This window comes from Scylla paramamosain, chromosome 26, assembly GCF_035594125.1.
Source record: "Scylla paramamosain isolate STU-SP2022 chromosome 26, ASM3559412v1, whole genome shotgun sequence".
Taxonomy (NCBI): domain Eukaryota; kingdom Metazoa; phylum Arthropoda; class Malacostraca; order Decapoda; family Portunidae; genus Scylla; species Scylla paramamosain.
This window is the reverse complement of record NC_087176.1, coordinates 1,472,501-1,486,247: the sequence shown is the minus strand read 5'-3', so window position 1 is coordinate 1,486,247 and position 13,747 is coordinate 1,472,501. Positions and strand designations below refer to the sequence as shown.

The 13,747-nt window shown below is 42.7% G+C and overlaps 3 protein-coding genes and 2 long non-coding RNA genes across 5 annotated transcripts; 1 reads left to right on the top strand and 4 right to left on the bottom strand.

Moving 5' to 3' along the window:
- Positions 1-349: 349 nt before the first annotated feature.
- On the top strand, positions 350-3,353 carry LOC135113888 (uncharacterized). Its single transcript, XR_010275100.1, has 3 exons — positions 350-1,735; positions 1,907-3,115; positions 3,215-3,353. It is a non-coding gene; the product is annotated as an uncharacterized LOC135113888 (long non-coding RNA).
- Positions 592-5,270, bottom strand: LOC135113887 (uncharacterized). Its single transcript, XR_010275099.1, has 2 exons — positions 4,968-5,270; positions 592-4,562 (listed from the first exon to the last, which is right to left on the bottom strand). It is a non-coding gene; the product is annotated as an uncharacterized LOC135113887 (long non-coding RNA).
- Positions 5,271-5,489: 219 nt separating this feature from the next.
- On the bottom strand, positions 5,490-6,941 carry LOC135113886 (uncharacterized). Its single transcript, XM_064029513.1, has 4 exons — positions 6,639-6,941; positions 6,128-6,348; positions 5,739-5,919; positions 5,490-5,620 (listed from the first exon to the last, which is right to left on the bottom strand). Exons 1-4 carry the CDS (start codon positions 6,739-6,741, stop codon positions 5,508-5,510), a joined length of 618 nt encoding a protein of 205 aa, XP_063885583.1. The 5' UTR covers positions 6,742-6,941; the 3' UTR covers positions 5,490-5,507.
- Positions 6,942-7,046: 105 nt separating this feature from the next.
- Positions 7,047-8,378, bottom strand: LOC135113885 (uncharacterized). Its single transcript, XM_064029512.1, has 4 exons — positions 8,128-8,378; positions 7,573-7,701; positions 7,309-7,428; positions 7,047-7,219 (listed from the first exon to the last, which is right to left on the bottom strand). The coding sequence occupies exons 1-4, from the start codon at positions 8,376-8,378 to the stop codon at positions 7,066-7,068; spliced, it is 654 nt and encodes a 217-aa protein (XP_063885582.1). The 3' UTR covers positions 7,047-7,065.
- An 82-nt stretch (positions 8,379-8,460) lies between these two features.
- On the bottom strand, positions 8,461-10,685 carry LOC135113884 (uncharacterized). The gene is made up of 5 exons (XM_064029511.1): positions 10,636-10,685; positions 9,409-10,092; positions 9,004-9,101; positions 8,730-8,857; positions 8,461-8,602 (listed from the first exon to the last, which is right to left on the bottom strand). Coding segments are annotated over exons 1-5 (1,038 nt in total). The 5' UTR covers positions 10,638-10,685; the 3' UTR covers positions 8,461-8,476.
- Positions 10,686-13,747: the final 3,062 nt, after the last annotated feature.

The window sequence follows — 13,747 nt, the reverse complement described above, 5'->3', positions numbered from 1 at the left end:
GAAGTGTAATTGAATAAATAAATGTATAAATCTTTTCTATAACAAAGACAACCTGTGCTGGTAATACGCGCTGCGTCAAGTGCAGGGGTGGCAAGTGTTGGAAAAAAAACAGTCCTATCCAACAAACGGTCTTTTTCCACCACAAATATATGACCGTTAAACAAATTCCATAGAAATTCCCGTTCTGTCTGGAATATATTATTTTCAACTACATTTAAGTATCTTGAACCTTGCAGTTAGTGTATTTTAGTGGCCAACGCTTTACGAACATTTTAAGTAATGATTGTAGAAGTACGAGTTATACGGAGTCAGGGCACGTCTGATATTTACTGGATTACTAATATTTAAATAAAGTATTTTCCATCAAGGGTCTTATGACCCTTGATGGAAAATGTTAAACCTCACCGCCGTGACGTCCCTCGCCAGGCGGGGCGCGGTGGGAGGCGGTGCGGGCAGTGCTCGGCCAGCCTGAGACTGTCCAGTGTTCCCTGCTGCAGCTCATGCATGGCTTTATCTCAGCACAGAGCATCCATGAGGTACCGGTGTGTGTGTGTGTGTGTGTGTGTGTGTGTGTGTGTGTGCGAATAATAATATTAGACATATTATAAGATAAGACTGGAGATTAAGCTTGCAAGCCTAGGCGAGTCACGCTGTACCACTTGCATCACGTTGGCGTCAGATGGTGGGTCAGTTTGGGATTCCTGTTGGAGTGTTTGAGGCTCAGGTGGCCAGTGAAGCTGCTAACGACACGTGGACCACGCAGCTGTCCCAGGCGGTGCGTCAGGCGAGGAAGGTGAGCAAGGCTGTGGTGCACAGGCTGTCACCGAACTCTGGTCTCTATGAGAGTGTGTGCCTCGATGCTGGAGAACTGAAAGCTTTGAGTTGACTCTCGCCATAGTTGAGTGAATACTTCATCAGATTCGCCGTGGGTCTTGGTGCGTGACGGTGGTGGTGGTGAGTGATGACCCAGACTTCCTCGCCGCCTTCGCCGAGTCCTCGCTGCAACACCGCCTGCTGGTGTGGGCCACGAGGCTCCTTGTCCTCACCCGCCTAACGCTGCAGCAGGTGCACCGCCTCCTCTCCTCCCACTGGACCTTCTCCATGATGAACGCCATGTTTCTCAACCAGCAGCAAGACTCTTCAGGAAACTGGTACTTATTTTGCTCACTTGCAATCTAGTAATGAAACATGATTATAATTAAATTAATATTTTTCATAGGTTATGGGAAAGAAAAGAAAACAATTTTTCATAGCATTGCATCATAATTTGCAGCACGTCCTTTCTTTTAGTTAAGTATCTTTCCATACTGTCTTGATTTTCAATGACAGGTTCAGTGCGTACTCACACCTGCCGTACAGTCCCCGCGGCCCACAGGTGGTAAGCGCCGCCACCTGGAAACACAGCGCCCTTGTCCAGAATGCATCACATTTCACAACTTTCCCTGAGAAATTTTCTGAGTAAGTGGAATAATTAAATTTTCCAATGAACTTTAATCTGGACATATTAAAAATTCCGGAGAGCTAATTTCCCGTCTCTCCCTCCTAAAGTTTCCACGGTGCTACAATAAATGTGGCAGCGCTTCCTTACGCCCCATACTGGGATGAAACTGTGCAGGAGGCGGAGGACGGGCGACCCGTGAAGATATACTCGGGCACGGATTACCAGCTGCTCTCTGTGATGTGCCACTACCTCAACTTCAAGATTTATAATATTCCAACAAGTAGCTGGCAAGAGGTGAGACTTGACTGTGTAGGAATAGTCGCAGACTATTTCTTACAGCTGCAGGACACAATTATCACGTTCATACTAAAGAGAGGTGAGATTGAAAAGTGATTTGATAATGAATCAATAGAATGGTACAATACTAATTACGTGTTGAAAGATGAGCAATACTTGTTCTGGCAGATAGGTCAACTAGTCGCCGAAAGGAAGGCTTTCATGTCGCCCGTGCATCACGTGCCGGTGGCTCAGCGTCTGGCAATGTACGACTTTTCCTATGGGTATGAGTTTGGCTCCATAGACTTCTGTGCGGCTGTGCCTTCCCTCAGTCCTAAGTGGCACAGCCTCTATTACCCGCTGTCGGACTACGTGTGGCTGGCTGTTCTGGCGGTGCTTGTCATCGTGCCGTTCTCTCTTTTCTTGGTAGGCTTCGCATGAACTAATCTCTGATATTCGTTGTATATCACACAAGCGCGGTTTATTCACCGTAATCCATGTATTTGCTCGAAAGATGTGTATTTTGTGTATTGGTAAGTAAAAGTGTTTCCATTGTAATCCTTAGTTGTTTCCTATTTCCAGGCGAATCTGTTGGCAACTTGGCTCATATCGGAAAACAGGATGAGTCTCGGAGTGTCCTCTCATACTGTCATCGCCACCCTCCTCGCCCAGGACTTACCAGTAAAGCCTCCCAACACACACGCTATCCGGGCCCTGGTGGCGGCGTGGCTGTTGTTCGCCTTCATAGTTGGAACAGTGTACCGCGGGAACCTGACGGCCTCCCTCACCTTGCCCAAGTACCCGCCGCGGCCGGAGACCATCGCAGACTTAGTGAAGACTTTCGACAGGTGAACATTGCGTGTTGAAGGTTAAAGGAAAATGTATGAAATATGGAGAGGACAGTGGGGAATGTAAATATACATGTAAATTTCATTGTCAAAATGTGGAGCGGTCTTCGTTATCTCAGCAGTTTTTTTTTTTTTTTTTTTCAGGATATCAGTGCCACTTTTCGCACAAGTATTTATCGATAATTTTAGAAACTCTTCCACACCCGTGATTAGGGAGATGGGGGAAAAGATGTTTCTTGCCTCCAGCGTCCTGGAAACACTGCAGCGGACACGTGATGGCTGGTGAGATATCTTGTTTCGTTAATTTCAACAGACAAGACAGATAACGTTGGAAAAAGTTTTCTTAACTCCCCACTCTTACAGGGAAGCGCATGTTGGCTGGAGGAGCTACGTCGCCACGATAATAGCAAGTCACTTTATATTAGCGGACGGCAGCACTGAAATTTACCTGGGGCGTGAAAGTGTGTCGCACACTTTGACAGCCTGGCCGCTACCTCACGACGCGCCCTTTAAGCGACAAGTGGACACGATCATGGTGGCAGTGCTCGAGGTGAGGTTCAGATTATGAAGTTTTGAAGTTCAAATCTTGACATAGTATTACTTACATTACGATCAAACTACTAAATCATTAATGCAATAAAACCCAAAGGCTGGACTATACGAGAGATGGAGGGAAGAATTTTTGGACGTAATCAAGAAAAAAACTCGAATGAAGTCACGACAAGTTAATCAAGAAGAGGAGAGGGAGGGTTCCGGGAACCCTGGCAGGCTTGTGAGCGCTCTCAGCTTGGTGCACATGCAGGGGCCGCTGCTGCTGGTGTTGCTGGGCCTCGTTAGCGCCTCCGTGGTGTTCACGGTGGAATTATCTGTGTCCTGTAAACCTTGTCCCTTTAGCAGACATCAGGCTGCAATGAGGGCACGGTCGAAGGCTTGACTGTCTGAAATATCAACAATTCTTCACTATAGTTTAGTCCAGTACAGCAATAAGATAATTTTCCATCGTTCCCGCTCATCAGTGCGTTGTTTGTGTATCCGCCTTGTGTTTATTATGGAACCTGGTTTTTTTATTTCATACTCTGCCTTGCTCGATATAGTCTAGGTTGCTGTGCTGTTCACTTACCATATTCCTGTTAGATTTCCAAACTACACTGGTTCGGCCAATTGCTTCCCCACCCAAAATCTCTTGGAACTAAAGTCTAGTATGTCATCGGTTCACATTATATTAGTTTGTGGTTGGAATGAGCACGACGACCACAACCATCATGAATTACACCCAATATACAGGAATCACACACGTGACCAACATGACGCTACGAAGCTCAACAAAGACATACTCGTCTGTGTTACGGTCACGTCCACAGGATGTCACTTTGTATGAGCATGCCGACGTGAACGAATGTTCCAGAACAGGAAATTTCCTGAACTACGCACAATTCGTTAGGCTGCCTTTGATATTTATTCATATATTTCATGGATGTTGCTATGACATATATTCGCACTTAGAAAAGCACAGCAATATGTGCCAAAAGATATCTAGACGTCACTGGAGCGTTGAATGTATAATGAAGTAGCCTCACTCTCCTTGTCATGGTATGCAGTGAGCTCAGGACAGCGCCATCATCATCATGGGAACAGTGAAACACCTGTACACCATATCTTATGAGTCACGTGTTCTCGAATCACACTGGTAATATGATACTGAAAAAAATATTAACAAAGGCGAAAATACTCAATGCAAATTTACTGGCTGATATTAAAGTTTTTTTTATCTAATAATTCATTACATTATACGCCTTGCAGTGATCCAGGACTGTTTGTCTAACAATAAGCTGTTAAATGCACTAAAGAAACTGATTAAATTAATAATCACACGTAGAGTCATCTGCACGGCTAGGCTGTGAGGTGGTGGCGCTCAGGACGCAGCAGCCAGCGAGCACCTCGCCCAGGAGGACCAGGAGGCCGACCACGTAGCCGCCAACAAGTACCACAAACATGCCCTGGAGAGAGAGAGAGAGAGAGAGAGAGAGAGAGAGAGAGAGAGAGAGAGAGAGAGAGAGAGAGAGAGAGAGAGATTTGTCTGTTATTAATTTGCTTACGTATTCTTGTACTACAGTTCAGTAATGAGATGCAATAAAATTATTCTTCTGATACTCTTCTTGTACTACTGTTAGAATTAGTGTAATCAGATAACCTAAGAATTTTCTTTTACTGCTGTCAAGATTAGAGCAATGTAATTAAGAAATCTAGGAGGAGCATGAGGCTTTATTGTTGTTTGTTAAACTTTGTAATAACTGCACTTGTCGCCAGTGCACTAAAATCCTCCCTATACAACTCTGGTATCGCTCTACGTGAGAAACATATTGCCTGCCTGAAATAGCCAAACGGTGGCGTGAGGCGCGTACCCAGAGATTGTCCACGGAAAGTGTGGTGCTGACGGTGATCTTCGTGGGTGAGCTGGCGCAGGACGTATAGTTCGGCACCATCGACTTGACCCAGTGGTAGTATAGTCCGGCCTCCGTTATGGAATTTATTCTTTAAAGGAAATAATAATAATGATAAAGTTTGTGCGACAGTTAGTGGGCAGTTGCATTTTTTGGTAGATTACTGTACACCGGATTTTATTCTCATTCTTATGTTTTATCGTTGTTGAAATTGTCATGTTAAGGCCTAATCATAATATTGTTTTACCAAGAACTTACTATGTTTGCCTGGAGTCTAGTATTGAACGTTTGGCTTGATGAAAGCCTAGTTGTTACGGGCTTCTAGTTGTGAGTGTGGTAGTGTTATAAAGTTAGAAAAGTAATGTCAAACATTGTCTGTGAATAAACATTTTGAGCTTTTAAAATGAATTCCAGGAGTTATGTCCATCACATCCTATCCCAGTCTTTACATACAATGCCGCTGAAAAATTCCTGTTTTCGTCTAAGTGGCTTGCATTTTGTTCACCTCACTTGCCTTCTGCTGAATGACGGAACCAAGGGACTGTTTTTCTGCCCGACCACGGAGAGCATCACTGGTAAGAACTTTTCTCTCGATTTGTAAAAGTCACATCGACCTGCGGAGATATCTGTGTTGATAACAAAACTTGTACATATATTGAAAATGGGACTCAAAACCTGGGCTGCTTCTGTACTTCAGCGTGATTATAATATGAGAACGATTACAATACTCACCAGTGAAAGTGAAGTCGTGGCCAATCATCATCATAATCAGTATTTCCACGTCTATAAGCACATGGTCCCTCCGTCTCACCAGCTTGTCGACGCTCCAGTAAAAGTTCATTATTGGCTGGAATTTGGTGCGTCCATTTCTTTCGGCCTCAGCCAGCTCGCGGTAAATTCCAGTTTCCGCCGACTGAGGGGAGGGAGATAATTATAAGAAATGCCCCTGAAAATAACGCCAGTTCCTCTCTTCATGAAGGTGATAATGATAGTGAACAGAAGTACTGAGAATAATGCCAGAGATTGACCCGCTAATAACATAGTCGTCAATTTAGTATTTTAGCCACAAACTGCTTCAGAACCATGCTTAGAAAAAAAAAAAAAAAAAAAATCACGCCTACCCTAATGAACTGCACGTTGCTTGTGTTGGTTTGCCAGATCATGGAAACGGAAGGATCGCGCACCACGTCACTGAGGCTTTGGTAGGGCTGCTGCACGTACCTCACCGTCAGCACCGACATGAGGTTTCCAGCATAACTTTTGATCAGCACCAGCGCCGTCAGCATCCAGCCGCCCATCGCCAGCCTGCGCCACCACCACGTCCCGCCGGGAATTCTGTTGTCTGCCAGGAACTATCAATGTATCAGTATAACGGAACACTATGCTTGTCTGTGATTTTTTTTAAAGATTTCTAGGAAGAGAAATTGTCTTTAGATTTTGAGACACTTTATAGCGGTGAATGATCGTTCTGGATCGTGTTTGAGGTACGTGACTGCCATCTATTTTAAGGAAAAGGATTCAATATCTGAGTTATTTTTGAGATGGAATAGCCAAATAATGTAATGCAACCTATCTGAACCTTAACTTAATCTAACTTGCAGACCATACACCCAAAACATCAAACACACTCACCTTGTAACAACAACACTCTGATCATTTCAAACAAGCTAGCAGGCCACGTGAGCCGTACAGAGCCAAGGAAAGAGAAGGAGGCACATGTAAACAACAGCACCATGATCAAGGGAACCACCACAAGGGCCGCAAATATTGCCGCACATACAAAAGGACCTAAGGGGAACAGGAATCCCCAAGGGTCCACCTGAGGAAGCCCGCGGCCCCCCAGGATGACGGAGTACTCAATGGAGAGCGGGGACGTAAAGTCCACCACCTCGACGCGGCTCGGCGAGAGACTGAACGGTCCGATGGCGAAGTCCGCCTCCTGCTGGTGATGACGAGAGAGAGAGAGAGAGAGAGAGAGAGAGAGAGAGAGAGAGAGAGAGAGAGAGAGAACGTAAAACCCATGCCCGTTTGAAAAGAAAATGGCAAGACTTTCAGGTAATTATGATTGTTGGAGATGTTTTGAATTAGGGTGGATAATTTCCCAAAGAATAACAATACGCGCCTTCCTGAAAACTGCTCCGATCATGCCCGTCCAGGACCCGTCGTCCTGCTTGGAGCCAAAAGTTCCATCGGGGATGTGCTCGTAACGATACCTTGCGAGGAAGGGAATACCATTAGAAATAGCGAAGACTAGTAGTAGTTCCTGTTGTTTAATACTACAAAATGAGTCGTTTAAACATACTTGAAATTAATCCCCTGCGCCAAGTAGTCAGACGTGTGATCAGTGTTCCTTCCATCCTTTTGTGTTTGGCGGGAGTGGAAAGCCTCGGTGGCGATTTTCAGAGTGGGACGCCGCTTGAACCTGTCCAGAGAGTAACACCAACCTCACATTCTCATTGACTTCGTAAATAGCCTCTTCCTCATTTGTGTTGTCATGTCAAGAAGTGTTTCTTTTTCAGTCATACTCGAGTGCCTCTCACAACAGGTGGGTGCAACAAATACCGACCTGATGAATTTATCGAAGAAGAGAGGGAGACGTGAGGTTTGGACTAGGCCTTCCTTCAGCGACCAGTGTGCGGCGCGGGTCATCTTGTCCTCCTGGTTGCTGTACGGCTCCAGGTAGTACATGGTGAATCTGTTGAAAAAAATAATAAACACCATCCATACAGTTTGCAGTGTTATATGTATTTTTATCATCTTCGTCTTTCCGTTTCTACTGTACGAAAAAGGTAATAGACACCATCGATACAGTTTGCAGTGTTATATGTATTTTCATCATCTTCGTCTTTCCGTTTCTACAGCACGGATTGTCACAGCCTCTTCTTAGTCCAGCCGTGCTTATGGTTCATAAATTCATAAAAACTTAATTTGTCTTTGTTAAATGACCACTCAAATTGATATAGATTTTGGGGATCTACTGGAGACAAACTGCTTTTTTTTTTTTCTCTCTAGATACCAGTTAAGGAGTTACGAGCCATGAAGTCAGCACGCCAAGATGCCGTAGCCTAACTTGGCGGCAAGAGAGCGCAGTCTGACCTATGTCCGCTGATTGTTGCTTTACCTTTTGCTCCTCACGTGAAAGATTCCAATAACTGCATTCATAGTGGAGAAAGTCGTGCGTAACTTTTCGTTCTCCAGGAAAAGACGTGCTGGAAGGCGAGTGAGAGCAATTAGCCTGGACGATGTCATCACTAGGGACCTCTCGGCCAAGGCGGCGAGGAAGGCAATGTCGTCGCTTAGCACAACCATCGTGACGCACCAGTACTTCCTCCTGATCTGCAGAGTGAAGGCTGCATCGATGACTTGCTGCATTACGAATGAAATGCAGTTTCTACTCTTCTTTTACACAGTTACTTGCTCGAGTCAATTACAAATCATAATTGAGTCACGAAGAGTGGAGGTTTAGTGACTTAACGTACCTGGCGGGCTCGAGTCACCACTTTGGAGAGATGCGCGTGTGTTTTGTTAGTGTCCTGGTCCTTCATCTCCACCTCGAACACACTCACCCCGTAAGGCACACGTAAACTCACGAAACCCTTGAAAAATTAACCTCATATAGAATGGAGAACAATAACATTTAGCCTATTTTTTTTTTATTTACTCATGTGATATCAAAATTTTAGCATAACTGGTGAAACAAATTGACAGTCTTGCACTACTCACGTCCAGGAAGGATTTTAGAGCACCGGGCGCCTCTGAGAAAAAGAGGATAGAACATCGCGGATCGTGGTGTGTTTCCAGGACTGATTTCACCGCCTTAGCGAAAATTAGGGCCTCTTGTTGGCTGTCCTCTGGAAATAAGAAATGTAAAAAAGTTGCATTCAAGGAAAAGGTGATGTGTTTAAAGCTAAGCAATGTATCGCCATTGCATATAATTCTTAATGACGAAGGAAGTTTACTACTGTCTTTTAATGATTACTGCAACGAAGCTATGAACCATTGACGCTGTTGTGATGAATGCTTTCATAACTCAGGGCAGGATCGCCAGCAGCCAAGCACAGTAGTGAGGCCGTGAACCACTGCGCCAAGACCAACCTGGAAAAGGAGAACTATAACTATTAACGTAACAACTTATAAATGTAGATATTGAAGGGAGAAGTACCTGAATACTTCTGATCATCATAACCATATTTACATTTAGGAGTTGTTATTAAGTAGCAGTTTTAGCATACACGGATAGTAAAAAGTTGTTCATTCATGTGATTTTATTTAAACATCGCAAGATCGCATTATTAATATATAGTAATTACATTGATAATTTTCTTTATAGGTTCGGTTTAGTTTTCATGCTAACGTTCTTTGAATACATATACTAAATAGACATCTTATTTTATTATATTACGCAGTCTTTGATCGATACATGGATTCTCCGATGCATCGCTTCTGGTGCTCGTAGTCGCTCATTAGCGGCAGTTGTTTACTCGCGCCCTTGTGGAGCTGTAAGTAGTCCATGAATGAAGCCAGGGCAAGTCTGTGGTGGTTCCTCACGGCAACAGGTTCAGGTGAGATTACTGGGGCATGAAAATAGAATGTTCTCGACGCAGGTGTGCGGGGCAGCGGGGAGGCGAGGTCACTGAGGCAAGGCCAGCCATCGTGCAACGGGTCGCGGCAAATGACGCCCGAGGAATGCGGGGCGGGCCGGGATTGGCTGGGCACCGGCACCGCTGCCGCCGCTATGTCGACTTTATCTTGTGTCTTCAGGAACACGTACTTGCAGGAATTTGTGATGCTAGACTGGTTAAAATCATCAGAACAGAGGCTCACGTCTTGCCGTCCCTTCGTTTCGCTCGTGTCTCTGACGAGTGATCTCTGAGACTTCCACGTGCGGGGTTTACATCCCCTTGTCCTGGTGAGAACGTGTCCCTCACGTTGCCACCGCCGTATCCATCGGTAGACGGTGGTGACGCTGGCGCCGGTGCAGCGAGCAATAGCGCGGAGGGACATGCCGCTCACCCACATCCACACGAAGCCTGCTCGCTCCCATGCCCCGGTGGGACGCACGCGCCGCCGCCACTCTGCTCGCTGCCTGTAGAGAGGAGGCTTGTTTTAGCCGCGGAAACTTGAACAAGAATGCTTTCCCTTCAGCATAGTCTACTCAGTCATCTTTCTTATATCATAGCTTTTGTTATGTAACAATTGTCGAGCATAAGGAATTTTAGTGCTTTGAATACATAACACATGGAGCTACACTCGTAACAAGTGTTGTTTTCCCGTGTTTAAATAAATGATGATCACACTACCAGAATATTAGTAATGGAATGGACTTGATGAGAGAGCAAGTTATGAACAATGGTGAATACATAATTGTGTTAACAGGACACTTGGCGTACCGCTCAAGATCTTAAGTTCTAAATGCTTACGTTTTACACGTCTATTTGACACTCAGCTTTCAAGACAAGGCGACAGTATTAATGCTAAAGTCTTACATTTGGCAGTCAGAAGCGACGTCCAAGATATTACCCACGTAAAATCTCCAATCACTGGCACACTACGACTAACAGATTATACCTTAAGTGGAAACAATTCTGAAGTAAGTGATGAGATACAGCACAAGGTACAGATTCCTTACATTTCAGCCCGGGACAAGGTGGGAGGGAGCGCCGCCAAAGGTGTGCAGGTGATGAGTGTCCTTTAGGAAGAATGTTGGATACTTTTATTCCCATAAATCTTATTTTCTGATTGGTCAACGTCAGAAGGGATAAGTTATTGTCTCTGATTGGGTAGTGAAGAAAGTGGAGGGATTTTCTATTGGCGAACAAATGTGTCTCCTTGATTGGATTTAGGGACAGAATCAATACAAAAGTTTATCGAGTGTTTGGAATTGGACAATAGATTTGTCCGGGAAAGTAATCAAGTAGAAAATACAAAAAGGCTAACTCACCATGAACTTCTCACTGCAGGAGGCAAATGTGAAGTATACAATCTTTATTTTCAAAACCAGAAGTTCATCTCCAGTTTTTCATACTGATTTCCCATCATGATCCAAAATTAAGTGGACATTCGTTTGATGCAATGTGTCTATATGTTTGTGGATAATGAAAATTTCCATCACTTACAAAATGATGACACATGATAAAGAAACGTGTACAGTTACACGCAGTACAATAATTAGAGATCAGAAAAAAATAAATTGGGATATTTTAATGATTTTTTAAATTATTTATTTTCACCAAATTTGTAACAGAAAAAACTCAAATTTGTGGTTTTGATTAGTGATGTAATTTAATAAAAAATGTGTGAAAATGCAATATAAAATAATATGTTCCAATCCTACATCCAAAGGGTTATGGAGTAATTTCCTCTCAAACTTGTTCATATTTGGAAACAATAGAATTATACTAAATGTCCCTTAATCCGTCAAGTGATGTACAGTAAACATGCAAATAAAAAAAAAAATTAAAAATAGCAAATAAATGAATAAATAAAATGGATATATAAATAAAATAAGGGAAAGGAACATTCGATTAATTTCATGTAATAGCTGAGGATTCTCTCCGAAAAAAAAAGAAAAAAAAATCTGGCTATACAAAAGATCATACTCTAAATAAATACAACTCATACTGCTCAGACTGAATAACACTTTATTTTATATCTGCTGATGATTGTTTCCTGTCTGTCCACTGATAGACTGTCCACTGATGGTTAGACTGTCCATTGATGTTTACACTCTCCACTGATGTTGGATTTTTTATATATATATTTTTTTATTTCTAATAATGACCCTTGACTAACAAAACTTCCGTCTCGGCTTCCTCCTTTTACATTCATACCTACAGTTGTCTTACTTAGTTCTGCCATGTACGACTGTTTAGTGAATGGCTCAAGTGATGACCATTACATTGCTTGATTTATGAGTTGGATGGATTGTTCGACTTTTGACTGTTTTCTCTATGAATTGATTTAAACAGGGTTGTAAATAATATTCTGCCACTTCCCGTCATTAAGGCATTGACCAATACGTGTATTTAATACTGCTAAAGCACACAGATTCTTTGTTTGATTCTTGACACGTCATTTTTTTTTATAACCACATCGCATTATGAGGATAAACATGGATTTCACAGCATTTTGTCACCATATTCGTCTCTCGGATGAATGAAGCTGAAGTTGCCTACTGAAGCATCGGAGGTTGACTCGTCTCTCAGATGAATGAAGCTGAAGCATCCTACTGAAGCTTCGGAGGTTGACTGCCAAGGTTTCTCTGGCTTGATTAAATTTTCACCGTTTCTCTATTGTCAGGAGTTGATCCCCATGTAACAGTCTTTATTTGTTTCATTCCATTACATCACATTTTGCTCGTACTCTCAGTAGCTCGGAAGTTCATCTCATTAACTGTCGTCTTGGTATTTCTTGTTTTCTCTCTAGTGTCAGGAATTTGCCACGTGTAAGTCTCCGGCTGTTTCTCTCTGTTGTATCATATATTGCTCCCCGTCTGTGCCATCTATCCGTCTCCTGTCACATAGATTTCCTCCATTCAGTAGACGCTTTCCAGTTTCTTTTGGCAGGTTTTTCATGTCCTTTTTCTACTTAAGTACACTGGTTTAGAATATGGTACTGAAAGACATCAATGATAACGAAAAGTGTGATCGAGTTATATTTGTATGTATGTTTGTATATTTACTCAGTAAGTCCATGTTGGTCCTAAGGTTACTGAAATGGGCCAACAAATCATGAAGGATTAAGTAATCAGAGAGTTTTGGGAGATTATTCGTGACCATCGTGTTAAAGATGACTACCGTGTTAAAGTTTGCTGCATGTGTTACTGGCTAAAGTGTTCCGGTACTTATCTGTCTGTCCACCTATCTGTCTTTCTATCTATCTTTTTATCTATCTATATATACGGGTTGCCACGTGTAACCCTGGTGGCTTCTTGCAGTTTTCATTATTTCCTTATATTCATTTGTTCGGTGGATTTTGGCATCAAAGATTTAATAACTAAGAAAATATGTATATCTAGTTGTAAATATCAAGGAAGGTTTGAAAGAAGAGTAGGAAGGTTTAAAAGACTAGATATATTAATGGACAGGTGACTGGTGAATATTAGTAGGTATATTCTACGCAAGACCTGTCATATGTAGAACCATTTACTCCCCTTATTTTCTTATGTTCTTTTGCGTTATTGGCCAAAAAATATTCCGCGTATTTGTCTTTCTGTTTGTCTGTCTGTGTGTCTAGCTGTCTATTTGTATCTGTCTGTTCTGTCAATCTGTCTATTTTTATCTCAGTCAATCAATCTCTCTACGTATCTGTCTCTCTCTCTCTCTCTCTCTCTCTCTCTCTCTCTCTCTCTCTCTCTCTCTCTCTCTCTCTCTCTCTCTCTCTCTCTCTCTCTCTCTCTCTTAATCTGTTTATCTATCTGGCTGTCTGTTTGTCTGTTTCCCTCTACCTGTCTGTTTATCTCTGTGTATATCTATCTGTCTCTATCTATCTATCTATTAATCTATCTATCTATTTGTCTGTCTGTCTGTTTAACTGTCTCGGAATGGAAAGTCTACTAAGTGAGAAAGGATGGAACTCGCTGTAATTGTTATTGTATAATATTACAATTTATCTATCAGTCCATTTATGTATTCGTCTGTCTGTCTGTCTGTATGTATCTGTCTATCTATCTATCTATCTATTTATCCATCTATCTATCAATCAGTCACTCAATCAATCAGTCAATCAATCTTTCTATCTAT